Source organism: Trichoderma aggressivum (assembly GCF_033847375.1).
Source record: "Trichoderma aggressivum f. europaeum strain CBS 100526 chromosome Unknown scaffold_059, whole genome shotgun sequence".
Classification (NCBI taxonomy): domain Eukaryota; kingdom Fungi; phylum Ascomycota; class Sordariomycetes; order Hypocreales; family Hypocreaceae; genus Trichoderma; species Trichoderma aggressivum.
The window spans coordinates 143,405-170,079 of NW_026946425.1; the positions used below are offsets into that span (position 1 = coordinate 143,405).

The window sequence follows — 26,675 nt, forward strand, 5'->3', positions numbered from 1 at the left end:
ACAGACGCATGCGATAATGCCAAGGACTCGACCCATCTCACACGAGACCACACAAGGTTGAATGAGTATCCGTCAGAGGATTTACAAAGCAACATTGGTCTCTCTTAGACGAACGGGTTCCCTATCAGTCGCACAGATAAGTGCCAATCATGAAATAAATCACTCGAATAGAGCAATGCAGAATTAAGGGTGGCTTCTGGGTAGTCTTATCAAACCAAACCCTGACTAGATGTCCTCTATACGCATGGCTACTCAAACTGGATTTGACTATATGCTACGCGCAATAGCCGTGGATGCAATAGCCAACCCTATAATCATATAATAGTTTTACCCTAATATACCAATATACCTAGCACACAATGCTTTACGCATCAACTTTGGACGTTCTTTGTCCGCTACCAAATATCGTATCTACTCGTGTCCTCCTATCCCACACAATTACTCCATCGCTCTTGCGCTTGAAGTACAAGATTCGATGTTGTGGAATGAATTCCTCGTCTGTTTGTTCGGTTCTCCAGTTGTCCAATGCCTTCTCCTGAGCTCCGAGGAAACGATCTTCGTATCCAACTAGGTAGTCACTAGAGTCCATGCCTGAATCCCATCGGATGCGATTCATGGCGTCGACTGCGCTGCGGAGCTTGCCTGCCCCAGCCGGCTTAACAACTTCGGATATAGACTTGGAGGCGCCTGTTTTCAGTGATCGAGACTCTTTCCTGGAGGCGTAAATTTCGCTCGCTGGCTCATTTTCCTCTTCCGAGTCGCTCTCCTCGTCGTCGAGATCTGTATCGGCACCATCGTACTCGTAGAGCTGTCCGGGTGCAAGCTTCACAGGGCCGAGGCCAGATCGGCGCACAATGGATGCGCTCATCCAACAGTGCTCGGCGTCATAAAATTTGTCGCTCTTCTGGATGCGAGATTCGAATTCTTGGAGAATGACGCGGATGTTGCCTTCTGCGGCGGCCTGGCTCGTTGCAGACTTGTCCGCAATACTATCAACCCACTTAAGGCCTATCAAATAACATGCCGAAAGCTCCGAATTCTCTTCACCGGCACCGCTGGTTGGATCCTCGTCTATGAATCTGGCGGGCCAGATACGTGGTACAAGGCCCAGAGTCTTTCGGCTTATGTCTATGTTATAGGTGAGTACTTGCTGTGTTTTTTATGGCATTCGTGAAGACACTTACCAACGAGTATGGATATAAATCTCGACTCTAACCAACCTAGGTACCTTCTTCCTTTCTGTTGGGAGGATCCCCAGTAGCGGGCACTGATTTTGATGTACGTTCGATAGGAACCAAGAAAATCAGCCGCGCCTTTCTCTATCAAGCTCGACGGAGTTCCAGATAGCTCCATGCCGAGAAACTTGCTCCATGTCATATCGTCTTGAGAAAGAAGAGCTGCCACTCTGGTCAACTCAGAGGCCAAAGCATTGACAGTGGAGATGGAGGCGCTGGACGCTGTATTAAGAGATGGACCATGCCAACCAAGCAGGCAAAGTGGCTCCCTCAACGTGCGATGGTATTTCAAGTCACGATGGTAAAAGGGATCGAATACCACTCCTGATTCCCATTCGAACTTCGAGTAGTGGTAGAAAAAGGAGGTCAAAATATCGGCGGTGGAGGCTGCCTCGGGTTCATTTGCCAAGGCCTTGCAAACAGGCACCAGCAAAGAGGTGATGTGAATCCCCCCCAATAATCCGAATTTTGCCGAGTACAATCCTCTGGATTGTGCCCAGGCCTTGATGAAAAGATGCGCCACACGGTATTTGGTCATATCAGGAATGGACCTCCGTAGGTAGAAAAGATCCCGAGCGGGTTTAAGCTTTGCTATTGATTGTACCGGCAAGGAGAAGATAGGGTCTGATGCAGGTCGTTTCAAAACATCGGGATATCTGGTTGTACCATTAGCAAATTCCAGTAGAATAAAACAAATCAAAGAGAAGAGATATCCAACTCTTACCCCTGAGCGATTGCTGCGGCAGCGCAATACTGAAGATCAAACTTGATGCCGCGGATCTCCAACTCAAGCATTGTTCCGGTATTTGCCATAACGCGACGCAGGATCTTTATACCGTTCGCTGAAGCCTTCTTCAACTTGTGCACCGCCAAAGAGAAAAATGTCTTGGAACTTATGTTGCCTACACAGAGACAGTCTATGTCCGACAAGCTGGTCCACACGCCAAGGCCAAACGATCCCACAGGGATGAGAACAAGCTGAACTTGTGAGCGTTTTTCAGCGTCATCAGTGGCATCATTCTCTAGCAAAGTCCTTTGCAACAGAGCTACTGCTTCTTGTCTAAGCTCCGCATCCGAAGCAGAAGGAAATTGGCCATTGGATACCAAACTGGCTTTCAACTCCTCGAAGCTGCCCCATATTGGAGAGGCTTTGTGTAGGCTGGTTTCCTGGAACTTGGAACTAGAGGGAGTATCAACGCCCACATTGGATGGTGACAGCATAAGAAGGCAGCGAATGCCCCAATGGTCGCTAGCCGGGTTCTGAGAGATACTCCCGCTTGCGTTCATGGCTTGGCCGAACATGTTGAATCCATGAGGGTATAATTGAGCAAATTTGGTGACTAGAATCCTATCATACCTCTGTGGACGATTACCGTTGGCACTGACCGAGGCCGCAGCAAGGGTGTTGGAGATTGGGTCAAAGGTTGCTCCCTGTTCTCCCTCATAAAGTCCCAAATCCGATTCATGATTTTTCGTTGTACTCGAAGATTCTCCAGGGCCAACTCGGGAAACTAACCATGCGTCTTGGAGCCCAGCCTTGGACAATGTAGCCTCAATTTCTTCAAGACAAGCGAGGCCCTTTTGAGAAACTTCGCCCCTTTGCAGCGCTTGATCGATTGTATGTGAGGACGAGGCTAAGTTGAAGTCGCCTGCAACTATCCATGAGTGTTGATGAAACGAAGAGTTCAAGTGCTCGGTAAGTCTCTTCAGCTCGTCTCTTTTAGTCGCCAGGGCAGCATCGTTTAGGCCCCTGCTGAGATGGCAAGCTGCCAATACTAGGGGCATTGGGAGAGAGTCTGAATGCCCACCCACTCGAACTGTCGGGAATTTGAGAATCCCAAAGCCCTTGTGTTTAAAGCTCGGAAGATACTCCCACCGAAATGGAAGCTTGCTTAGAACAACGATATTTAAATGGCTAGGAAGAGGAGCAACGCCATGCTGATCGGGTGGTCCATGAGTGGCGTAGGGATACTGCGAGCGAATGTTGGAGTCGGATAGTAGAAAACTGAGAAACTGATCGGTGACTTCCTGAAGGACAAGAATATCAGCGGAGGCGCGCTCCGAGAGAATATTGCCCACAAGTTCTAGATAGCGAGATGAGCTCGGTGGCCAGTCAAACTCGGCCAGGACATTGTAAGAGGCGATAACAAGACGATTGAGCTGAGTTGGCTCAACGTCTGTGTTAGTGATGGATTCTGAAAGAGGCTCCCATGACAAGTTCACTCCATCATGATGAAATGTGGTTTGAGGGCGTGGCAGAGAAATATCCACTGGCAGAGCAGGGATCGCAGCCAAAGTTGCGGGATCGCGAACAACAGACTGAGATGTCAGGTCGATGTACCCCCAAAGCCTCATTGGTCGCGAGGCTGCGGTGCCGTTCGGCGATTGATGGTCACGTATCATTATTGCGAGCTGATGGGTATGCCATGTCAACGGCGTCAAAAGCCGAGCCTTTTCCAGGAGAAATTGGTGCCATGATGTCTGAGAATCCTCGCTCTGAGCAAGCGTCAAGTGAGGCCGGTACTCTCTGCCTTTGGGCCAGCCGAGAAAACGATAGACTTGGTCTCTCAGCTCTGAGAGACGATTGACTTGCTGTCCGGGGTTCGGCCGAATGAAGACGGTGCTTCGTCGGCGGTGAGAAAAGGCTCCAGCTTCCTCCAAGCTGATGGGGATGTCTTCATCCTGAGATGCAATCTTATGCTGGCAGAGCGCCTCAGCCACATCAGGGAGGGCTTCTGGCGTGACAAACGGATAAACAAGAGTAACATGTGGCGGCCATTTTGTGGATTTTTCATCATTGAGTGATCGCAGCGCATTGATAGGCCCCCAAGATTGGGGTGGAGGTATCAAACAGAGCGCAGTATCGTGAGACTCTTGAAAGCGCCGCTCAGCGGTCGCATCAACTGGTAATTGCTCCATTGGAAACGCGGGTGTCTTCAGGGATTGGTTGAAAGAGAGAACGTATTATTCATAAAGTATGGGAGATTGACAGCTGTATATATTATTCAAGAATTATTGAGCGATTGGTGGAAGGCGAGGTGGTGATGAGTGAGAACCGCGTCGTCTTTCCTCTAACACACAGCATATTAAATAGGTACATATAAGAAGAACCCGCGAATTTGGCCATTTGTGAGACTCGAGCCTCAAGATACGGATTGTAGTGGTGGCAAGCCGAGAAAATCATCATTCGGCGTGAGTCACGTTTCATGGGCTAGGCGTTTTTATGACCCCAAAGGCAGCCTGGAAGCGTGGCTGAGGAGCGGGTTTTGAGACGAATTATTGCATGCATCCTTGCATGTAATTGGCAGATTGCCTGCAGTTTCATTTCCCTATGGGGGGATGAATTAGTGTCTATATTACAAAATGGGTAAACATTTGACTTAGGAGGGAACAATTGAGAGGAGGTTCGTTGGAGGGGGGAAGAATAGTTGAAGTTCTCAGAGTGCATTTATACACTATTCATGAGATAGTTTGTATGTATGAGAGGAATTGAATGACTTATCTCAAATATCATTTCGAGGTCCATTTAAGGTATGACGACCCTCGGTGGAAATGGCCGGTAACGGCAAAGAGTCATACGTGCGTTAGGTCCCTTGGCACCGGGAATTTGCGGTGCAGGTACCGAGCGAGCACATGCAACTCCACACTGGAAGAATTTCCTATCAAAGCTCAATTGCAACGTGCACGACAGGGTATCAGTTTCTTTGTTACCCCATCCAATGCCTCTGTAACAAACTAACCAGTGTCTATAATCGGCCATTGGATTGACAAGTCATCATTGTTTGCTTGTTTGCTTGCTCCCAGTCATAACTGCTGCTTGAATTAATTGGTTTCATCCGCCTCTACCTTCATAATTCCCTCCACTTAATCCCCCGGCAAGATATCTCTCAGGGTGTATTTCTTGAAGTAAGCCTGCAGTTACCGGGTTACGAGCACTATCAATTCATCTTACACAAGGCGTTTCTGGATTCACAACCCCATCAAGGCTCCCTTCCGGGGGTCCGAGATGCGGTATGGCCTCTAGCATATACTGGACCCGTGCCAACATCAACTCTTCTCATCAGAATTGCGGCATACTTTGTTTCGGGAAAAAGCTGGCCCCACGATTCTCATCATCTTTGAATTGGTCCATAGTGAAAAATAGAGCAGCAATTGGGACATTTGGGAACCCCATTGCTCGCAGCTTTTCTTCGCCCACCGCGGGCCGAGCGAAGAAGCAAAAACTTGATCGGGTGCGTATCAGTTACTTGCCGAGTTATAGATCGCGGCAACTTTGCACGATCATGCCAATGGCCTTGTCGAAATAATTAACACTGTAGCAGGATGTCATTGTATCCGTTCTAGAGTCATCCGCCACGAGGCGAGATGCCAAAGGCTATCTTCAAAAATATGCTCTACTACCAAAGCCCACCTCTACAGCTGGAGCATCGAAGCAAGTTGAGCATCAGCACAAACCTCTCTCAAAACAGCTTCAGGTCCAACGGCCCTTTGATGTAGCCATTGTGGTCCTGCGGAACCCGCAGAAACTACAGCCAGACACAATAAACGGAATAGCCAAGACCCTAACCCAGCTTCGGGTTCTTGGCCTTTTGAGCGTCGTCGTTGTGGATTGTGATGTAGGAGAGAGTCGTTCCACCTTTCAAAACGAGGCTTTGAGGCTCTGTGAGGCCGTCGATTCGTTTGGTAAACCAGGCGCCAGACTGGTTGAACAAGTACTTGTCGGTACATCCCATTATCATGGGGCTTCGCCCTCTCCTTTTTGGGATGATATATATGTTCACGATTATGGTATCCTCAATCGGGCACTTCAACACAACATGATCACGGTGATTCCATCTCTTGCGCGGAACGATGAGATTACTTCCCCCGCGCCTGCTGATGCTCAAAGAACTTCCCTTGCACTGACGAGATACTTTACGGGAATCCAGTTCGAGCAAGATCGCGATCACAGTCAGAATGGGAGTCTTGGGCAGGGCGCTGAACCGCTTGCTTCTGTCGAGAGAGTCATTATCCTGGATGCATTCGGAGGTACTCCTGTGCCTGGTCGTCCCGGCGTCTGTCAGCGATTTGTTAATCTCGAGCAAGAATATGACACGCTCCAGAGTTATCTGAAGGGTGATGAAAGATCATCAAAACCGGAAAACAGTCTATCCGAGGAGGCAAATAGATCCCATGCCAAAAACATCAAGTTAGCAAGGGATACCCTCTCTCTTTTACCAGAAACAGCTTCCGTTCTCATAACTACCCCCTTCGCTGCGGCCAACACATCATCTACCTCTTCGTCTCCGGGGCTTTCCCCAATACGAAACGGCGAGTATCAATTTGGGTTTGATGGGATGGTCACGACTCGCAGAAAACAAAATCCCCTGCTTCACAATCTCCTCACTGACAAGCCGGTGTTCTCCCCGTCGTTGCCCCTCCAGCGCATTCACTCTCCGGATTCGGCATATTTGAACACGACAGAGTCGAATGATGCAACTCTTGTCAAACGAGGCATGCCACTAGCCATCTACCCCGATCCAAGAAGGGCGCCATGGAGTCCTCCGGCTCCTGGGGAGCGACGTCTGCAGCTGTCAGACAAGGAGATCGATTTGAAGCGACTTGTCACTCTGATTGAGGATTCTTTCGGCCGCAAGCTGGACGTGGATGATTACCTGCGGCGTACGAAAGAAAACCTGGCCGGGGTCATCATTGCGGGAGAATACGAAGGATGTGCCATTTTGACCTGGGAGAAACCCAATGACATTGACCCTCAAGCAGCCTATGAGCAGGGGCGCTTCGTTCCATATCTCGACAAATTCGCCGTCCTCCGGAGCCGTCAAGGCAGTGGGGGGGTTGCCGACATCATATTCAACGCCATGGTCCGAGACTGTTTCCCTGACGGCGTGCTTTGGAGGAGCAGAAAGGATAACCCCGTCAATAAATGGTATTTTGAGCGGTCGGTAGGGACCAGTAAGCTGGCGGGTTGCAATTGGGCGATGTTTTGGACAACTCTGGAGCTGAGCGCCAAGGGACAAAAACTAAAGGATTATGAAGCAGCGTGTAGGGAAATTATGCCATCGTGGGCGGATGATGTTCGTAACGGCATGGAATAGCAAGATATAGCATGAAGCAAGCCAAATATTATAATGACGTCACACCCTGCCATGTCACATTCCATGTGGCTCGTCGTGAAAGTAATTTCCATGTCATTGTCGAATGATTAATTCGATTCGATTCGATTCATACCTGAGGTACTCAAGGCCAGAATCTCCCTATTGTAACACTCTTTTTTTTAGGCTGCGTTCGATGCTTCTCCCATCAATGTAGCCCGCGAGCTACCCCATACTTTCTAGGGTAGGATACCAGGCACAGCTTTATCGCAGACCTCTCTAAAAGTCCATTGTTTAACTCGCGCCTCGTATGACTCAAAAAACCCACTACTCACAACCCATCGGTGATATGACTAACCGTCAATTAAGCAGAGGATAATGTAACCGCGCATTTTATGTTGTCGCGACTATATGGCCCTCGCCTCATGATGAAGAGGAAACTCAGCGCATTCCTGGGAGACACAGCTTTAAACACCACCATGTCGACAAACAGATCGGTCCAGCTCACCCAGCGGGAGCAGCAGCTCCGGTTTCTCCTCGTAAATGTCGCCAAATTCATCGATACGACGGTGAAGCTCGGCCAGCCGCTGGTATTGCGTTGGGCAGGAGGTTGGGTGCGGGATAGGCTTTTGGGAACAGAGAGCCACGACATTGACGTGGCAATTAATGCCATGACCGGACAGCAATTTGCACAGCATCTTTCAGAGTATTGCCAGCAACCTGACGCCGCTCAGACTCATGGATTTGCTCCCGGAGATATCGGTAGGCTTCATCACATCGCAAGCAATCCAGACAAGTCCAAGCATCTTGAGACTGCCATGATCAAGTTGTTTGGTATGGACTTGGATTTCGTCAATCTTCGCAAAGAGACATATGCCGAAGATAGTCGCAATCCTCAGATGGAGTTTGGAACTGCAGAGGAAGATGCTCTGCGTCGTGACGCCACTATAAATGCCCTATTTTATAACTTGCACACGGAGCAGATTGAGGATTTTACTGGCGGAATCCGTGATATGGATGCCAAGACAATTCGAACCCCCTTGGAGCCTTTCCAGACGTTTATGGACGACCCTCTTAGAGTACTGCGCCTAATTCGGTTCGCTTCTCGGTTAGGTTTTACCATAGACGCAGAGTCAGAAAAGTTTATGAGTGATGAGAGGGTACTTGAGGCTCTCCGGAAAAAGATCAGCCGCGAAAGGGTTGGCGTCGAGCTGGAAAAGATGTTGAAAGGTAAGCCTACAAGCTCCTCACCTCATGATAGGAGCGGCAAACTGATATGAACTAATAAAGGCAAAACCCCCCGAGTGGCCCTGGAGCTGATAGATCGCCTTGGTCTCTACCAGGCCATCTTCAGTGATCCGCTGCAAGGAAATACAACGATGCCTGACATATCTAGATGGCACGTTTCGTATAGCTGCCTCGAAGAATTACTGCAGAATCGCGATCCTGGTTCGATATGCCAAATCTTGGTTGACGACGAGGAGAGCACATACCTGGCGTGGAATCTCGCTGCTGTTAGCCCCTGGATCCCTGTAGAAGATCGATCTGGACGCAAGCAGAAGGCGAATGCTCTCCCTCCGGTTGGTATCATTGCTCGTGAAGGTTTCAAAGCCTCGAATAAGCTCACGACCATCATGGGAGCCTGTCACAAACATCGTGCTGAGATACTGGAACTGAAGAAGGCGGTATGTGAATCTGCACCGAAAATACACGAACGAGACACGTTCGGTATGGCCATCAGAAAGTGGGAAGCGGTGGGTGGAAATTGGAAGCTTCAGGTCTTGGGAGTGATACTGGCCGATGCCATGGAGCAGCTAGAGGACTTTCCTGCAGGGGATAACAAAGGTAAGCATTTGCTCCGAAATTCAGCAACGCTGAGTTTAAGGCGAATTGTCGATTTTGACTGACCCATCATAGACCGGGATGAATTTATTCGAGGATGGGACAAATTCCTCAAACACCTCGCCGAGCTTGATGTCTACGACGCTCCAAACCTGAAACGTCTTATAGATGGCCGCGCTCTAGCTAAAGCACTGGGCATCTCACCAGGCGTCTGGACGGGCAAAGCTTTAGATATATGCATGGCTTGGCAGCTACGAAACCCTGGCGAAACGAATCCCGAGGGGGCTGTACAGGCTGTAAGGGATAAATCCCAAGAACTTGGCATAACACTACCAGAGTAGGTAATTTAGAGTATGAGGTAGTATGAATAACGACCAGTCTATGTTTTCGTCCGTTCAAAGATTACATACGCACGCAATATATCTCTGCTAATCTCTAAATCTAATGCAAGATATAATCGTAAGGTCATAATTAAGGTGCCCACAGCTTCTCTATTCGCAACTGAAAGTAGCTGGGCGTGCCCCGTATGCTTACTCGCCGTCCTTTTATCACTATTTCTCCTTTTTCGAATCCTTGCTGCCGTTGGCCTGAATCTTTGGGCTTTGAGATGACCCGTCGCCAACATCAATCCCATTGATGAACATGGCACTGACTCCTTCAAGCAGGGCAACAAATACGCACAAAAGACTGGCAATAACAAAATGGCTGATAGTGGATCCTATCTCCAGCCAAGAGCCCTCGTCTTTAACAACCCAGAAGAAATAAAGGGTCAGGATATCGCTGACTGCCATGACCACCATGAAGAATGCTGACGGTGCCACTTGAAGTCGCTTGTTCAAAACGCCAAGATTTGCGGAAATGAGAACAAATGGGATCATCAACTTGAGAACCAGCAGTGCTCCTTGGGAAAATGGATCAAACACTGGGATCAGCCGATTAACGCTGTCTAAGCTGAATGACGAGACGGATGCAACGTTTCCGGTGCTGAAGAAAGCCGACTGAAGGAGGACCATGAAGAACAGGGAAACACGCGCATCCGATAGCCGCAAGGGTCGATGCGATGCGGCTTTGTCGGTCTTTGCAGACCCATTCGTGCCGGCGGCTTGGTTTTTGCCAAACGTCTCGATACGATATTCTAGACGTACCCAGATGACCAACAGAAGTGAGAAAGCAACATAAAATAGACCCTCGTAAGAAATCGTGAAGATGATGAATGTCGGAGCGCACGTGAAGAACATCATGGCAAGGCGGTGCATGAAATTGCTGTTTGGCGATAACCGATGTAGCAAGGGGGTCAAAAAAGATGACACTATTATTCGTTAAAATTTCCGGCCAACATATGTCTGGGACAATATTTCGTATCAGAGGACATACCGAGAACAATCCATCCCATGATCTGGTTCCCCAGAGGCAAGCCTTGCTTGGCTTGAATTGATAGGGAGCTGGAGCGTGTCACTATTGTGGCAAGGATAATGAGGCCGACCTGTGATATGTATTTAGTACCTTTCCTGCGTATGTATGGTATTGTAGAGGCCTAATGCAAACATACCTGAATACCCGTTGCCACCCGAGCAACCAAGGAATTTGTGTGATTACTGGACTTTGCACGCTCAGAGGAAAAGTCAGACAGTACGAAAGGCTCAAAACCCATATAGAGCACTCCAATCAGGCTCATGATCACACCGCTGGCCACGCTATTCCAACATGTTAGAATTGATAAAGGCAAGGGAGGCCACTTGTATAGATACAACATACATCATGTCAACGTTCTCGTGTTTCATTGCTGGCAAGAGCGTGAAAGTGCTCATAACCAAACAAGATATCGCCCATGCTATGCTGAGAAGAGCATTGGAGCGAATAAAGGACGCGCCACACACGACGGGCCATATTGTTCCCAAGATGAACAGACCGGTCAGGATCTCACGATGAATGTAGCCGAGAGCCTACACTAAGTCAGCAACATTCATAGGGTCACACACGCGTGAACTTACCAAAGATACTATAACGGCACAGTAAATAATTGCATTTACAGCAAAGGCTGCAATATGACCGGCTGATCCCATATGCCCAAAGAGCAACCGGCCTCCTTCTTGCAGGTTCCCCCTCTGAGCGTAAACTTCTTCCCAGAATACAACGGGAAAGAGAGCATATGCGTAATACGTCGAAGGAGATTTGGATGCTATGAAGGACGCATATAGTGCCGCCAAGATGGAAAGAAATCCAAGGATGGTCGAGGTGCTGCGTTTGGGTGCAGTTGACGTCGGAACCACATACAAGTTGATCACCGTTGCAATAGCATATGCTATCCAACCGAGGTATCCGACTGTTATCAAGGCTCGCAGAAATAGCCAATCATAGGTTTGAAGATAGCGCAATCCTTCCAGGGTAATGTTGATGAGGGCGTCGGATTCCTCGATAGCTTCTTCATATTTTCCGAGGGAGATTAGTTGATCAATGTTGGCCACACGTTGTGCCGGAGCAAGACCTGCATCGCCAAAGGCACCATACGGTTTATATCTCATTTCGTTTGCTTGCTTCTTTTCTTCCTTCACCCTATACATCTCTAATATCTCGCGAGCATTGGCCAACAGCGCTTCCGCCTTTTGACGGGTATTTGCGGATAAGTATGGGAGAGGCAGCTTGCCTACGGAGTTTACAGGAAACTCGGCGCCGATGAGATAGGACATGAGCGCAGCGATATCAGCCTGTGCGACGTCATGTCTTTGAACATGATCCAACCCCCAATCGGCCGATAAATCGTCGTGGCCCGGGGCAATTGTTCCCGGATGGAGAACGGGGGGAGCCACACCGGAGCCCCAACAGACCAAAGGCGTTCTGGTATTGTCTGGATGGCCATCGCCGTGGCTACCCCAATCGCTCATGCCGTGGTCCGCGGTAAAGATGAATGCTGTTCGATCATCTGCATAGAATTTCTGGATGAGGTCTGTCACCTCTTGAACCCCTCTATCGACGATTTGGATATTGTGCAGATACTCTTTTGAGAAAGGTCTGAAACCATGGCCATTTGTGTCCAGCCCGAGCAGGTGGAGGAAGAAGACAACCTTGTCCTGCCGAAGGGCTCGGTTGAGTGTCTTGTTGGTTGCAGCCTGGGTGAACAAATCTTTGACGTGGTCAAACACCCAGATGTCAAGATGTGTCGCATCTTTGGAGAAATCTTCGAAATCGGCGGCATACATATAAGCATCTACACGACCAGGAACAGCTCCGCGCTCGAACATTGGCAGGATGTCAGGGCTGCCCCAACTCCAGGTATGACGACTCCTGTTGAAGACGCTGTCAAAGTTGACAGGGTTGAGTTTCCATCCCGTTGCCACCGCAGAAACATCCTCGTAAAGGCCGGCAATCATGGCCACATGGCCAGGCCGGGACTCGGTAGGGACACGCGTGTGCGAAACTCCAAAGGTTCCATGCTGGAGGGCTCGGGAGCGAACAAAGGGAGCCAAGTGTCTGGGGATGAGGTCTTCGTCCGACTCGGGATATGGCTCAGGAAAGGCCTGGAATGCTTTGTCGGCACGTAATCCGTCGCCTATTGAGTACAGGTTAGCGAAGAATCTATGGGGAGTAGAGCGTTCAAGCCTGGAAAGACATCGTGACAAGCGTACCGACAAAGAGGACTAATCGATCCGCAGGACTCTTTATATTTGCGGGACGGTCCACCGAAACCAGCTGCATGCCAGATACAATGGGGCTAACAAAATAGATATCAAAGATGGAATAAATGTAGACCAAGTGGAAAACCACTGCAAGGGCCAGGAAACCCAACCGGCCCATGGCGGCCATGACGGTGGACGAGGATATGCGAACAGCAAGAACACAGCAAGAAAGAAGGCGAAATGAATGGCAGAATAGTTAGAGAGCTTCCATAGCGTACCTTACCGGGCGCCTTTGAGCTGCGATCATTCGTGGCTTCTGCAAGGCAGAGGGTGCGGACATATAGAGATTCTGGAAGTAATACTGCTGGCGCATTTCAAAGAGATTTGATAGGCGTCGCGAAGGGGTCATGTTCCATTCTACTAGGTACCTAGCGTTTGATAGGTCAATTGAGTTTACAGTGACGACTCAACTCAGCCACTAAATACATGAGCAACCGTGTTATTTCCTTTTCGTTAATTAAAAAAAAACTGGAGCAACGCAATACTTTATTTGCTGGACACTTGGTTAAATACGATAAAATACAGTAACGGAACATACAAACAACATTAGGTACGGCATACAAGTAGTCGTCTATACTACCTATCTACTTTGCAACATATAAATGGTCATAGCTGGTAGAGGTTAGGTACCACAAGGTGTCTAACATGATGATGTTGCATCCTTGCCAGTTTGACAGCGATAGGTACCTAAGCAGATCATCTCGAATTCATCGCAACCTTGAGGGCCTCAATGCCGTTATGCCCCACCTTTCACACGTAACCAGTCTCAATTAGTACTCGGTACTTAAAGTCTCTACTTGGCTTGGTGGCGTTACTCTGTACCAGAAACTACCAGCGCCTCGAGTGCTCCGTGTTCTTCCTTCAAAGGCCGAGTCCACGTGACTCATCTTTGAGCGAACAACGGGCTGCCGAATCTACAACCGAGGGCCGCGTCCAGCCGCTCAGAGTAGCCTATTTCCAACTGCTCTGGGCCAGAGGTGATGCTCCTAGACATCTGCATCTTCTCAATTGATTCACCATGTTGTCGCTAACCAGGCAACTGCTCTCCAAGCGTGGAGGTGTAGCCTTTGGCAGAACCCTGCGACAGGCGTCCAAGTACAGCCGAAGCAATGCCCTCTCTACGCTGGCTATTTTAGAGCAGCGAGACGGCCAGCTGATTCAAGGCTCGCTCAGTGCTGTTACGGCGGGCGTTAAGCTTGGTGGCTCTGTTCACGCCTTTCTGGCTGGAAGCAGTGTTTCAACAGCCGCAGAGCAGGCTGCCAAAGTAAACGGGCTGGAGAAGATCATCACCGTAGAGAACGGTGCATATGACAAAGTCTGGACGCCGCAACTTTTGACTGAGATACCATACAGCCCGATGCTAACGCAAATTCAACTACTAGGGCCTCCCAGAGAACTATGCGCCATTGTTGGTTGAGAACATTAAGAAGGGCGGCTATACCCACGTCATTGCCGGCCACACAGCATTCGGCAAAAGCGTTTTACCGAGAGTCGCAGCTCTGCTCGACTCGCAGCAGATTTCGGATGTCACAGCCATTGAAGACGAAAAGACATTCGTCCGCCCCATATATGCCGGAAACGCCATAGCCACCGTCGAATCTACCGATGCCATCAAGATTCTCACCATCCGTGGCACAGCCTTTCCCGCTGCGACCCCCGAAGCGGCCTCTACCCCCATAGAGAGCGGAGTGGATGCCAAATCAGAGGCAGCTTCAGAGTGGGTGTCTGAGGACTTGGCCAAGTCGGATCGCCCAGATCTCTCTACCGCGGGCAAGGTGGTGTCGGGAGGTCGTGGACTCAAGTCAAAGGAGGAATTCGACAAGGTCATGCTGCCTCTGGCTGATGCGCTGGGAGCCGCCGTCGGCGCATCACGAGCCGCCGTCGACAGCGGATACGCAGACAACAGCCTCCAGGTTGGGCAGACTGGAAAGGTTGTTGCCCCTCAGCTGTACATGGCCGTCGGAATCTCAGGCGCCATCCAGCACTTGGCTGGCATGAAGGATAGCAAGGTCATTGCGGCAATCAACAAAGATCCCGATGCGCCCATCTTCCAGATCGCCGATGTCGGACTCGTCGGTGACCTCTTTGAAAAGGTTCCGGAATTAACAGAGAAGATTAAGAGCTCTTAAACAACCACAATATAGTACAATTACAATACAATACAATACATTATAGTACAACACATTACATGCCATGCAATGTCCTGGCCCCTCATTTGCCATTGATGGAGCTGAGCATGTCTCTAATGCTGGTAAACTTCTCTCTAGGTTTACCTCTTGTTACCCCTTGCGCTGTTTCGGCTCGGTCTATCTGGCGCCATTGATCCCATGTGACTACTTGATCAGCTTGGGCGCCAACATCAGCTCTGATTGCCTCCCATCCCTCAGCCGTGCCGTTTCCTGAGCGATCTAGAAAGGGAGCCCCTGACAGCCAGTCGTGAACCACAGCATCGCCGGTTATGAATGCGTCGCTCATGGTAGAAGCAATCACGCCAGTGGGACCCCGCTTAACCCAGCCAGAGCAATAAACGCCGGGTAGAGCCGGTGGATGAGTCCCGGCAGGCTCAACGAGGTCGGTTGACGATTGTGTTGCTCGGCCCAGCCCGTCGTTGGTGATGATTCCTCGCTTCTCGTCGAACTGGATACCGACCTCGGCAAATCCCGGTAGAGCCACAGATTTGTAACCGACAGATCGAAAAGCTATATCCGATGGAAGGATGACGGTTTCCTCTGTACGATTTACCGACGATCGAGGGTCGAATGGATGTTCCAGCTTCGTTACATAAAACTCGGTGCTGCCTACAAGAGAAGGATTCCGCCTGTCTGCAACAAAGGCCTTTGGCGACAAGCAGTTGTCCAGTGACCAAGATTTCGGTGACTCAGAAACGCTAGCTGATGTTCCCTTTCGAATGACCTCCATGAGCCTCTTGGTGGCTCTTGGGAGGGTATCAAGAGCTGCTGGTATCAGCGAGTTATCCGCCCCGTGAAAAGCCACTCCAGAAAGTTTCATTAGCTCTCGCACTTCTTTGATTGTAAATGCCGCCTAAAGTAGTGAAATTAGCGATGCAATCAACGATGAACGCAGCTTTGCCCAAGTTGCTCTGCCTACCTGCATTGGCCCTCTCCGCCCTACAACATGAACCCTCTTAATGCGGCTTTCCGCTAACTGCGCGAGGGCTCGATCTGATATATCAGTCTTCCTTAGCACATCAACATCCTCTAATAATATTCTGGCTACGTCCAAGGCAACATTCCCTTGACCGATGATGACTGCTTCCTCTGCCCGTGATAGATCTGGCTCATGTTGGCCACAATCTGGATGGCCATTGTACCAGCCGACGAATTCGCGAGCTGAGTAGATGCCTTGAAGAGATGTTTCGCCTGGAATATGAAGCTTTTTGTCCTCTGCCGCCCCGTATGCAAAGACAACAGAGTCGTAATGACTCATGAGTACCTTGAGAGGTATGGTGCAATGCTCTGCTAAATGCCCAGGATGGCCAATGGAGGCATTTCCTACAAACGTAAAATTGGGAGAGGAAGCAACTTCATCAAACTTGTCTTTGCAGTTCTAAATTTGAGGCTTTGTTAGATCATTTAGCTTCATGGATGGAGACGCAAGAGCTTCTTCACCTTTACTTCGGGATGGTCCGGAGCAACTCCGTGGCGAACAAGACCAAACGGGACCGGTAAAGCCTCGTACATGTCTACACGAGCCTGTGAAAGCTTAGACATGACACGATATGCCGTATAAAATCCAGCGGGACCAGATCCAACTACGGCCATGCGAAAGGGGGCATCGGCCTGGCGCGAGAGACATGGTGAGACACTGTAATTCCTCACGGAGCCTCTGAGAGAAAGGCTTCGACGTGCCCACGCCGCACGCCTGGGAAGAGTGAGAGTCATCATGAAAACGGGCGCTTGCGGTAGCCCATTGCAGTGGAAAAGAAATGTTCCCTCATGATGCCCACCGGACGGCGGAGTGAAGGCGAACGGCTCAAGATTCTTTCTCACTTGGCAGATCGGGCCGGACCGCATCGGTCATCGGAGCTCCGAAAGTGTGTTGCTGTGGCAACCCGGCGCCCAGTACGGCCTCACCAACTCCCAATCAGAGCTCAGCTCTAGAGGCGGGAAGCGGCAGGGAGCAAGCTGAGCGTCATGCATTGCGCTAGCTAATACGGTGTTGTACTACATGGTAATCAATCGTATTGGAAAAAAAGGCCATTCCTCCATCCCTTTGCGCGACTGGCATTTCCAAGCCTCTTCATTCTTTTTCTTCCATTGTTTGGGAGAGTCACAGCATTCCACAGCAAGCACAATTCCACGCGTGTCGTTTGCAAGGGCGGAAGTGCCCCGACTTGGACGGAATGGTCCAGCAGCCTTTCATGTATAGTGCGCCATCGCGCCCGGATTCGAGATTCCCAACTGCTACTTTTGATCCAAAGGCTGTTACCCGCGCGAGCTGGGAGCCCAAACCGAGAAAAGCTGCGCTAAAGGGACCGTTAGTGTCGTTTGATCTTCATCCTGAGTACGTTTGCTCTAAGTGAGACGCAATAAGCATTGATTGACATTCTGTTTTAGCTACCATGTCATTCTACCACATCGATCGGGCAATTATACCCCTTTGGATCTCAGGATCAAGGCCTACATCACATGGTTGAGACGAGCTCAACTTGCGCTGCGTGGTTTGCAGTTGATTGCCGCCATTGGCGTGCTGGTTCTCTTTTCTCTGTTTACGGGCGTAGACGACACGACCGCTTGGGCAATGAGGATCCTGGTATGTAGCTCGCCTCAAGACGTCTTGGGTCTTGTGGATTTCTCACAGGAGTACGGAGTACTAAGATAGCTAATACTGTTCACAGCAAGCGATAACAATCACCCACTCAGCTTACGCCATATACCACCTCTCCCGAGATGCGGTGGCTAGAGCACCTGCGTCCTCAGCGGCTTACCACTTCGGCTGTGTCGTACTGGACTCGGGGGCTATAGCTGGCTATGTTCTCGGAGCCCTTACCTTACATAAGAATGCGACAAATTGGGGGATCGTCTTCAATAATCAGGACATAATGCCCAAGTTTACCTCAGCTGTGCTGTATACCGCGGTTGGCGCAGGTAGCTTGCATCTGATCACACTCTCGTCAAGTGCCTGGCTGGGATGGCTGTTCCGCAAGATTAGCCTTATGCCGCCGGACATGAACCCTCTCGAGGACAATTTAACGGCCCGGCCCGCGCATAAGAGAAACAAATCGTCGCTATCCACCACTACGAGCTACGGACCTGAGGCTGAGAAGCCCTGGCTGGAGAGTCGGCGTAATTCGGCGAGCGTCTATGAGGGAGTACCAGAACGCGTCTCGGTTTCTTTCATGCACACAAGGACTGAATCGCGTGATTCTGCCATCAGCATGGGGTCCAGAATCAGCGCTTCACCTGAACGCAAGAAGGCTCCGCTTAGATATCAGCCACGCGCGTCAAACCCAATCTCTTACTCCGAGGTCCCGTCCCATGAGCCCGAAACATCGCCACGAAGGGTCGGCAAGGCCCCTGCGACTCAGGATGCAGAGACGCGGAGACCACCCGCAGTTTCACGAGCACTTATGCCCGGTCAGCGTGCAGTGCGTTCCCATCGTTCCTCAGGCTCAAAGTCCTATGCCGCTCTAGAAAACCCGTATAGCATGGGTGGAATTTCATCCGATTCAGAGGGTGAAGAGAGCACCCTGGGCGACATTCTTCGACAGAAGGGCCGCCTTGGCATCACGCACCCTAAGCCCCTAACGTCGAACCCAATCCTCCCAAAGCCGCTAAATGCTCGCAATACCCGCCGCGGTCAGATAGATTTTGACGCACAGTATGAAGCCTCTGACGGAGAGCCAACCAGCTGGCTGAGTCAAGACATTGAACAGAGCCAGGAGGAGCAGAACATGCGGTCCCAGAGGTATCGAGATAGCTCTATCCAGCTTGACAGCCACTTTGACACAAGGCACTCGAGCGGTGATGAAGTTGCGGCGGGACCAACTGCACTCGGCAGCGGCCGCAAAGTTTCGTCCGGAAACGATTTTTGGCTGAACCCCTCAGCCGCTTACGAGCGACGAAGGGTTAGTGGTAAGATAGCGGAAGAGGGCAGAGCCGAAGGAGGCAGAGCATTGTTGGGAACAAAGGTCAGGTGAGCTGTGGTGAAGCAATGCTTCATGCTGGTAGATGCATAGGCACGGTGGTTCCAGGCTGGTAGGATAGGCCGCAGTACGTATGAAGATAATGATAATGCAAGCAAGCACTTGGTTCTGGATAACACCTTTTCGCTCATCTGTTGGTGTAACCACGATAGATGGTGCCTTTGCCCGCCCCATGCTTGGAAGCACAATTGGGTCAATATCTGACACTTATGATAGTTACGGTATAGCACAGAGGGTAGTTAAAAGTAGGCTGGCCCGGCGCGCTCCGCAATTTTAGCGGGAGAGGAGACCCGAAGACTCCGATGAAGAAAACGTGTGTATTCTTGACGCGCTCTTGGCCCTATTCTATCGCTTTTCTCTGGTACTCGGTACAGTCGGGCTTCGAAAGCCGCCTTACCCACCCAAGGCCGCCCTGCTTTCAGCCACTCGGCATCGACTTTCTTACTGACCTTGTCTTATATCTGGGCCTCTGTTTTTCTCTCTCTCCTTCTCCCCGTCCCATTTCTCTCGTTGAATTGCGCTGTTCTTTGCCATTGCATAACCCAATTGGGTTCTACCGTTTGTTTTCGCAGTCATGGCAGACTCACTGCCCCTTCCCAGCGTCGAGAGACCCTTTGGCATCCACCTGTGGCCGCTCTTTAGCAAGGCGTTTGAGTATGTGGCAGGATATCCGGCCGAGGAGTTTGACTTTGTCGTTGGCAAGACGCCCATGTCCACGCTGAGGGACACGTCCATCTTTGTCGCCATTTACTACCTCATTATTTTCGGTGGCCGCGAGCTGATGCGGGCCCGGGAGCCCTTCAAGCTCAAGACGTTCTTTCTGATACACAACTTCGTCCTCACGGCTGTCAGCGCTATTCTCCTCGCCCTTTTCATTGAGCAACTGCTCCCCACTATCGTTCGACGCGGAACCCTCTTCGCCGTCTGCGATGCTGATGGCGGCTGGACCCAACCTCTCGTGGTCCTGTACTATGTATGCTTGTCGTTCAAGAGACTTCCAAGTGACCTACATGCTAATCCTTTCTCATAGATGACCTATCTCACCAAATACCTCGAACTCCTGGATACAATTTTTCTCTTCCTCAAGAAGAAGCCTCTGACTTTCCTTCACTGTTACCACCATGGCGCAACGGCTGTCCTTTGCTATACCCAGCTAATTGGCAGCACATCGGTCCAATGGGTTCCCATCTCTCTAAACCTCTTTGTCCACGTCGTCATGTACTGGTACTATTTCCAGAGCGCTTGCGGGGTGCGCATCTGGTGGAAGGAGTGGGTGACTCGCCTACAAATCATCCAGTTTGTCATCGACCTCGGCTTCGTCTACTTTGCATCATACACATACTTTACATTCACCTACTGGCCTTGGATGCCCAACTGGGGGAACTGCGCCGGCAAAGAATTCGCTGCTTACTCTGGCATCATTGTTCTCAGCTCATATCTTGTCCTCTTCATTTCGTTTTATTTTGCAACCTATGCAAACAAGGGGAGGAAGTCCGCTGCGCAAAAGTCGACACGCCAAGCTTCGAAGGCATCAGCTTCGGCATCTGGAGTGTCCGCCCATGGCGAGGGCTATGCTGCTACCAATGGCTCTTCGACTCGGTCTCGGAAGGCCAAGAACTAAGCGACGAACTAGGTCGCTGTTACGACAAAGAATACATTGTACGAATGAAGGGCAACTATTGCATTAATGGAAAGGCACGGCAAGACAATAAATAATGTCCATTTCAATATTTTAGCTAAGAGCGGGAGGGCGCAACGGTGGGATCGGATTATAGAGGAATATACATGTGTACGTATAGACTGAGTCAAGAAAAATCCTGTCTCAGCAGTTAATCATCTGGTGTATATACCACGAGCAAAACAATAAAAATTCCTAGTTATTAATTCCGGTTTGTACAGCCGCCTTATACCACAATAGTATTAACATTATATAGAGTGAGCATAAACATAGTTATATTCTAGCCAGAAAAAAAATTCTTCTATTTCTCTTCGCCATCGCCGTCTTTAGTATCAGTAGACTCGGGGGTCTCTTCATTGAGAATATCATTCCGCAAGTCCGGTAAGAACCTATTTACCCTCTCCCACGTTTCATCCCAGAGCTTCTTCCTCGATGGGTCTTTGTCGGGCGAAACCAGATAGCCGCTGGTCGCCATAAACAAAACAACGTTTTTCAAGTTTTCCCGTACTGCCTCCGCCTTCAAATAAAGTTAGTTTATACAAGCCAGCGATAAAACATAAGTGGGACAATGGGGGGAACGTACTAAGCTGTCGCCTTGTCCACTGTTCATGAGGCGATCCATGATCTCAATGATCTTAATCCAAAGGTCCAGCATGCCGTCCCACTCGGATAACAGAACCATGTACTGCAAAAACACTTTGCAGAGGAGAGATGCTACTTGAACACGCATTTCGCTCATCCCGTCCCGGTCAGAGGAAAAGACTTCCGGTTTCAAAAGTCTAAAAATTAGAGGGAACAGAACTTTACTAAATATTGCTGTCCATTCTTTTGGATCGCTGCAGGTGAGCTCCGGGGAGAGTAGCGACCTTTGAAGGGCCGAGAATGCAAGCTGGCGAACATCACGACAAGAGTTGGTACATTGTGTCGTAAGTGCTTGAAGAATTGGTAACCAATAGGCCGACCACGCTGATAGAACATGTTAACACATCAAAAGCACAACACAATTGTAAGATAAAATGACATATGGAACATACCCTCGCTGCTCTCTAGATGAGACTGTTGCATAAGCTGTGGGATTCGAGACGTCATACTATGCAAGGTGTTGACAGCTTGGCAGCCTCTTGCTGTTACTTGGGTCTCACTGCATATCATGTTAATTTCTGGCCTATTTGAGGATATTGCTGTCGACTTACGCATCTTTCTTGGTCGATTCCTGCGCCTTAGAATCGCGAGGAGACAGAGGATCAGCTGCTGATGCAAAATGATTCAAAAGTGAGATTGCTGCTTCATAATTGTCGGCCATGATTGCAGGGGGGGTTCCAGTTGTGCTTCTCTCCAAGATATCAAAAATTTGAGCCGCAGCATTGGCGTCTCCCGACACCACCCGTAAAATGACCCAGAAATCAGGAGAAGTCATCATCTCACTTCTCAGAGGGCCGGGGTCACGCGTGCAAATCGAGAGCCCAGAGAGTATAATATCCGCCGTCTTTAGCAGTAGATCCTGTGGTAGGCTAGAGATAGTGTGAAGGAAAATTGGTACATTCACAAAATCATGATCCTTTCAATTATAAGTTAGTCGACGTGGAGTCTGGGGATATTCGCGGAGAACACATACGTAGCCCGACTTCAGTATCATGAGACCATAAAATGCTGCGCGCGAGACGGTGATACCATGCCACTGGCTGTGATCGCGCAAAATACCATGGACAGAGTCGAGGACTTGCTTTGCGGTGCTCGTGGTACATTCACCATCTCGGATAGTCAAAATGGTACAGAGCTCAAGAATAAAAGGCGTAGAGGGATCGTAAGTCGGTAGGCCTGATGGCGAAATCGATCCATTAGGAGGTACGATTGTCACATTGTCCTGTTTTACACCAATGACAGATGAGTGGTCGCTCTGTGGTAGTTGTTCTAGCAATGCCTGAACTAAGATGTCAATGCGAGCCGGGGGTAGTTTGCTAACACCCAGTCAGCAAATTTTCAATATGTTTGTTTTACAAAGCGAAAGTAACGGCCAGAACTCACGATATGTTGTTCAAGACTTTATCGATATTACAAGAGTTAATGCAGTCAACAGTACACAATGTACTCTCCAGCTCCTCGTCTGATGGCTCGGGTGGATCGTCTGCAGCGTAGCTAGAGATGTACGATGTGAATGCAGAAAAGAATCCAATATCGTTAGATCTTGCGGCCCTATCTATGACCTGCGAGGGAGTCTGCAAAGGAATGGCTGGAATTGGTAGAGTTGGGAGATCTGTCGAGGAAAGGGGCGGTGCTAGTGAATTCAAAAAGAGATGGGTCCATATCTGAATGATCTATGAACAGTTAGCTTGACGGAGCAATGCAGACTCCATGGGTAAATACTAACATGTTTCCACCCATTGTGAATAAGAGCCTCACTGCCAATAACGACCCGGAACAACACGAGCACTGCAAGCTGTGCACGGAAGTCTCTGCCAAGTTTTACAGCAAGCTCACTGACCATGACTCTGCCGTCCCCAACCTGGACTTCAGTGTTCAGAGCTGTATTAAACGGCACACGAGTAGCCAATGTAGTGATGTGGCTTAGGCAGTAAACGATCTGATCAAGTGCCTCAACATTGCCATACTTTGTTGCAATGCGGGCGCATTCATCAAATCCAGTGACAATCCGGGCGAAAACGGCATCATCCGTCGCGGACATGAAGACATACGATAGAGTAGAGACAATTGGCTTCCAGGTTGCCGCAAACATATCGCCGTCATAAATGTTGGTATCGCAAGTGAATAGATGGCCCGCCGTCTCGGATTTCAAAAGAAGCTCTCTCCAGGCATAATCGAACGCGTGCTGATTATCGTGCTCATCAGGTAATATGATCTCATTCGATTTAATGCATTCGTAAATATCCTTGAGATAATCTGGCGAAAAATCTTGGCCATTGTTTTGCCCTCGCAAGTTTCTGGAGAAGTCGTTGAGGGTCATCCTCTTCATGGACTTCACATTTGGGTTGTGTTGATCAGTGTTTAAGATGATAATAGCGTATGTTAAAATGAAAACAGCATCCTTATTAGCCACCTCAGAGAGCGTATTGCAGTCGCAGTATTTCTCGGAGAAAGACTCGACTACTGCTGCGATCAGGGGTGCTTCGCCCGGCAGTCGAAAAGATTCCAGCATCACTCTTAGGGCCTGGTCAATTCGTTTACCAGAGAAATCGAACAACTCCAGGAAGGCTCCCAGGATAGCTTCGTTTCCCTTTTTCGATAGAAAGTCTCCGAGAACTGCCTTCGATATTCGCGATGTTCCTTTGAGGAATTTAGCCACTGCAACAGGATCTCCAACATCGGTAATGATATTGCTCGCTTCAAGATAGCTCAGTCCCAACTTTGGCTTCTCGTTAAACTTGCTCGTCCCTATGATGATGGTTTTCTTCCGTCGCCTCTTCTCTCTCAACATCTCGGGATCCGGAAAATTTTCATGGACAGGGTCATCATGCACTCTCTCAGCCATGAACTGAATAAAGCGCAGGAGGGCGTCTAGGCAGAGAGGCGGAACACTTGTAGTACTCCATGTTGCTGAGTCCGGCAAGGCGTTACGCGAAAGTAACCCAATCACGTCTTCACACAAGTCCGACCTATTTTCGTCACAGTCATAGTTGACAAACAACTCAACAGCAAATGTTGGCATCCTAGATAGAACACCAATAGCTTCCACCATTGCCTGCCTAGCATCGGGTTTACGCGCACCCCCTTCCAACCCGAGTTTTTGTCGGTCTTTAACAGGAACAGGAGTTGACCGTCCGCTGTTAGATTGCGATGGCGGCGGCTTGACCAGTTTTGGCGTCTCTGGTATACCAGCGTACAGTGAGGGGTCAATACCAGCTTCGCGAGGGATGTGAATTGTCGGGTGAAGGCATGCCACCAAATACGATAAGTAGAGTTCCTGCTGGAGCTTGAGGACGCCTCTGCAGGTTGCGAGTAGTGTTCCCGTAACCGTTAACGATTCTTGCAAAATAGCCATATTATCGGATCGGACAAGTTGAAAGAGATAACAGCATAGCTGATCTTTGGCAATGGTTGCCAAAGCGGGATGACGTGCTATGAAAGAGCCAGCCACTTCCAACGCAACATGTATTATCCGCAAAGCCACCACTCTCATTGTATCGGTATGATGGCGATCGTTGGGATCCAGGAAGTTGACCAAGACTCGAAATAGCTCTCTAACGGAAGGTAGTGAGTATGGCCGAAGATCCAATGACTCTGTATCGCTTTCATTTTCTTCGACCGGGGGGATATTTTCAGATCCTTCTTCCGCCTTCTCACTGCCAGCCTTCTCTGAAATTTCCGGAGCGGTCTCATCTCCAGTAGGAGCAGAGACAAGCGGTTCTGCAACAGTACTACCAGCCGTAGTGTCCATCTTTACATTTTCCATGTGTTGATCGGCCAACTGATCCATGACAGAAGAATCGTCCCCGACCTCGACCTCGAGATGTTTAATATCCTCGAATATGATCTGACACATTCTGACTAGGACAGCTTCAGCCGTTCTCCTCAAGACAGGCGAGAACCGGGGCTGAGAGCATATAGCCAAGCCGCGCCCCATCATATCACAAACACTCTCGTCGCTTAATATATAGCCTCCTGGTCCAGACATCATGTCCTCCATCAAGTTGAGGATCATGAGCAGCACGACTTCGCCTTGGGCCGAATCGCTTATATCAAATTGACAGTGTGTAACAGCGGCGGAGAGCGATTGCATAGCCAGTGCAAAGCGAGGAGACTCAGAAGCGATAAACCCATAAGCTAGGAATTTCCTCAGTGCGCCTAGAGCTAGTATCGTAATCGGTGCCGCAGTTCCTTTCTCTTGGATTACGAAGAGAAATGGGGTCAGGAGCGTCAGGGCATCAAATGAATGGATATCTATTTATTATTAGCTGAAAGTGAGTGCCAAGATGAAGCCAGTACACACTCTGAACACCCGTAATCTCGTGGCGAAGCTTGCCGAATCCTGCGATCATTGGGCTATCCTGCAAGCCCTTCGTCCTCTGACCTTGAAAGCTCCAGCGATTGCTCGCCGCTCCATCCTGATCTTCGTCTCCAAAAGGACCTCCAACACTTCGGTCTCGCGACTGGGGTTGCTGTTTAGAGGATCCGAATTGTATAGTATTAGGATTTCCGCCAAGAATGGCAGAGACGGAGAAATGGGAGGAGCGCGCATGCTTTTGAATAGCTGAGGTGATCGCTATACATTCGGATATGACCAGTGAAACAGGCTCTACGGCGATGGATACGGGACAGCTTCGATATTGCATCCTCGGGATATCATGATGCAGAGTTGGCGATGCGGGCAGCACGCTGTGAACGGGTGAGGGGGTTGCCATATTCGCAATGCATTGGGTATCCGCCAATTGGAGGATTACTTTTGATTAGACCATTCACGAAAGGGAAAAGAAAGAAAGAAAGAATTTGTAAGAAGCAGCGTCGACGATATCAATCAGATGTGACCAGGCGGCTAAGTACACATAGCAAGAAACAAGACACGAGCCAAGGACAGCAAGACACCTATGCTGTCATTACAGCCAACAACTAACATCCACTTAGAGGTGGCGCATGTGAAGCAGCACGAAGCATCCACGCTTAGTCACTGCATATGCACGGTGCCAATTAGTATCATGGATGCATTATTGGACATGAAGACCCGATAAGGGAGATGCATATATAACAGTGCCAGAAGCAGCAGTAATTTTTCCAATCTTTTTAATACTACTACTTGAAAAAAAAAATTATTAATATAATAATAATTATTAACATTTCACATTTGTTATATTATGAGTATATTTTTAACAAAATTTAAATTGTTTAAGTTTAATTATATTATAATATTATATAGTATGTACTTTATTAAATATTATAAGATATTTAAGATTTAATATTAATTCAATATAACTTGTATTGATTATATATATCCTGCTATTATAATATATACCACTAGGTGGCGGTACTCCACTAAAT

At 49.2% G+C, this 26,675-nt stretch overlaps 7 protein-coding genes across 7 annotated transcripts; 3 read left to right on the plus strand and 4 right to left on the minus strand.

Moving 5' to 3' along the window:
- Positions 1 to 364: 364 nt before the first annotated feature.
- Triagg1_9812 (uncharacterized protein) lies at positions 365 to 4,154 on the minus strand (the record flags this gene model as incomplete). Its single annotated transcript, XM_062904811.1, has 3 exons — positions 365 to 1,121; positions 1,229 to 1,891; positions 1,960 to 4,154. 3 exons carry the CDS (start codon positions 4,152 to 4,154, stop codon positions 365 to 367), a joined length of 3,615 nt encoding a protein of 1,204 aa, XP_062751269.1.
- Positions 4,155 to 5,248: 1,094 nt separating this feature from the next.
- Triagg1_9813 (uncharacterized protein) lies at positions 5,249 to 9,510 on the plus strand (the record flags this gene model as incomplete). Its single annotated transcript, XM_062904812.1, has 5 exons — positions 5,249 to 5,467; positions 5,558 to 7,187; positions 7,697 to 8,557; positions 8,618 to 9,172; positions 9,245 to 9,510. The coding sequence occupies 5 exons, from the start codon at positions 5,249 to 5,251 to the stop codon at positions 9,508 to 9,510; spliced, it is 3,531 nt and encodes a 1,176-aa protein (XP_062751270.1).
- A 210-nt stretch (positions 9,511 to 9,720) lies between these two features.
- On the minus strand, positions 9,721 to 12,970 carry Triagg1_9814 (uncharacterized protein; the record flags this gene model as incomplete). The annotated part of the gene is made up of 6 exons (XM_062904813.1): positions 9,721 to 10,478; positions 10,544 to 10,652; positions 10,719 to 10,863; positions 10,925 to 11,112; positions 11,161 to 12,716; positions 12,793 to 12,970. The coding sequence occupies 6 exons, from the start codon at positions 12,968 to 12,970 to the stop codon at positions 9,721 to 9,723; spliced, it is 2,934 nt and encodes a 977-aa protein (XP_062751271.1).
- Positions 12,971 to 13,861: 891 nt separating this feature from the next.
- Positions 13,862 to 14,972, plus strand: Triagg1_9815 (uncharacterized protein; the record flags this gene model as incomplete). Its single annotated transcript, XM_062904814.1, has 2 exons — positions 13,862 to 14,158; positions 14,226 to 14,972. 2 exons carry the CDS (start codon positions 13,862 to 13,864, stop codon positions 14,970 to 14,972), a joined length of 1,044 nt encoding a protein of 347 aa, XP_062751272.1.
- Positions 14,973 to 15,054: 82 nt separating this feature from the next.
- Positions 15,055 to 16,877, minus strand: Triagg1_9816 (uncharacterized protein; the record flags this gene model as incomplete). Its single annotated transcript, XM_062904815.1, has 3 exons — positions 15,055 to 15,885; positions 15,952 to 16,410; positions 16,479 to 16,877. 3 exons carry the CDS (start codon positions 16,875 to 16,877, stop codon positions 15,055 to 15,057), a joined length of 1,689 nt encoding a protein of 562 aa, XP_062751273.1.
- A 329-nt stretch (positions 16,878 to 17,206) lies between these two features.
- Positions 17,207 to 20,630, plus strand: Triagg1_9817 (uncharacterized protein; the record flags this gene model as incomplete). The annotated part of the gene is made up of 5 exons (XM_062904817.1): positions 17,207 to 17,367; positions 17,421 to 17,616; positions 17,702 to 18,938; positions 19,582 to 19,982; positions 20,040 to 20,630. 5 exons carry the CDS (start codon positions 17,207 to 17,209, stop codon positions 20,628 to 20,630), a joined length of 2,586 nt encoding a protein of 861 aa, XP_062751274.1.
- Positions 20,631 to 20,988: 358 nt separating this feature from the next.
- Positions 20,989 to 26,044, minus strand: Triagg1_9818 (uncharacterized protein; the record flags this gene model as incomplete). The annotated part of the gene is made up of 8 exons (XM_062904818.1): positions 20,989 to 21,204; positions 21,271 to 21,653; positions 21,722 to 21,828; positions 21,881 to 22,245; positions 22,303 to 22,645; positions 22,713 to 23,002; positions 23,056 to 25,583; positions 25,633 to 26,044. 8 exons carry the CDS (start codon positions 26,042 to 26,044, stop codon positions 20,989 to 20,991), a joined length of 4,644 nt encoding a protein of 1,547 aa, XP_062751275.1.
- Between the last annotated feature and the right edge of the window lie 631 nt (positions 26,045 to 26,675).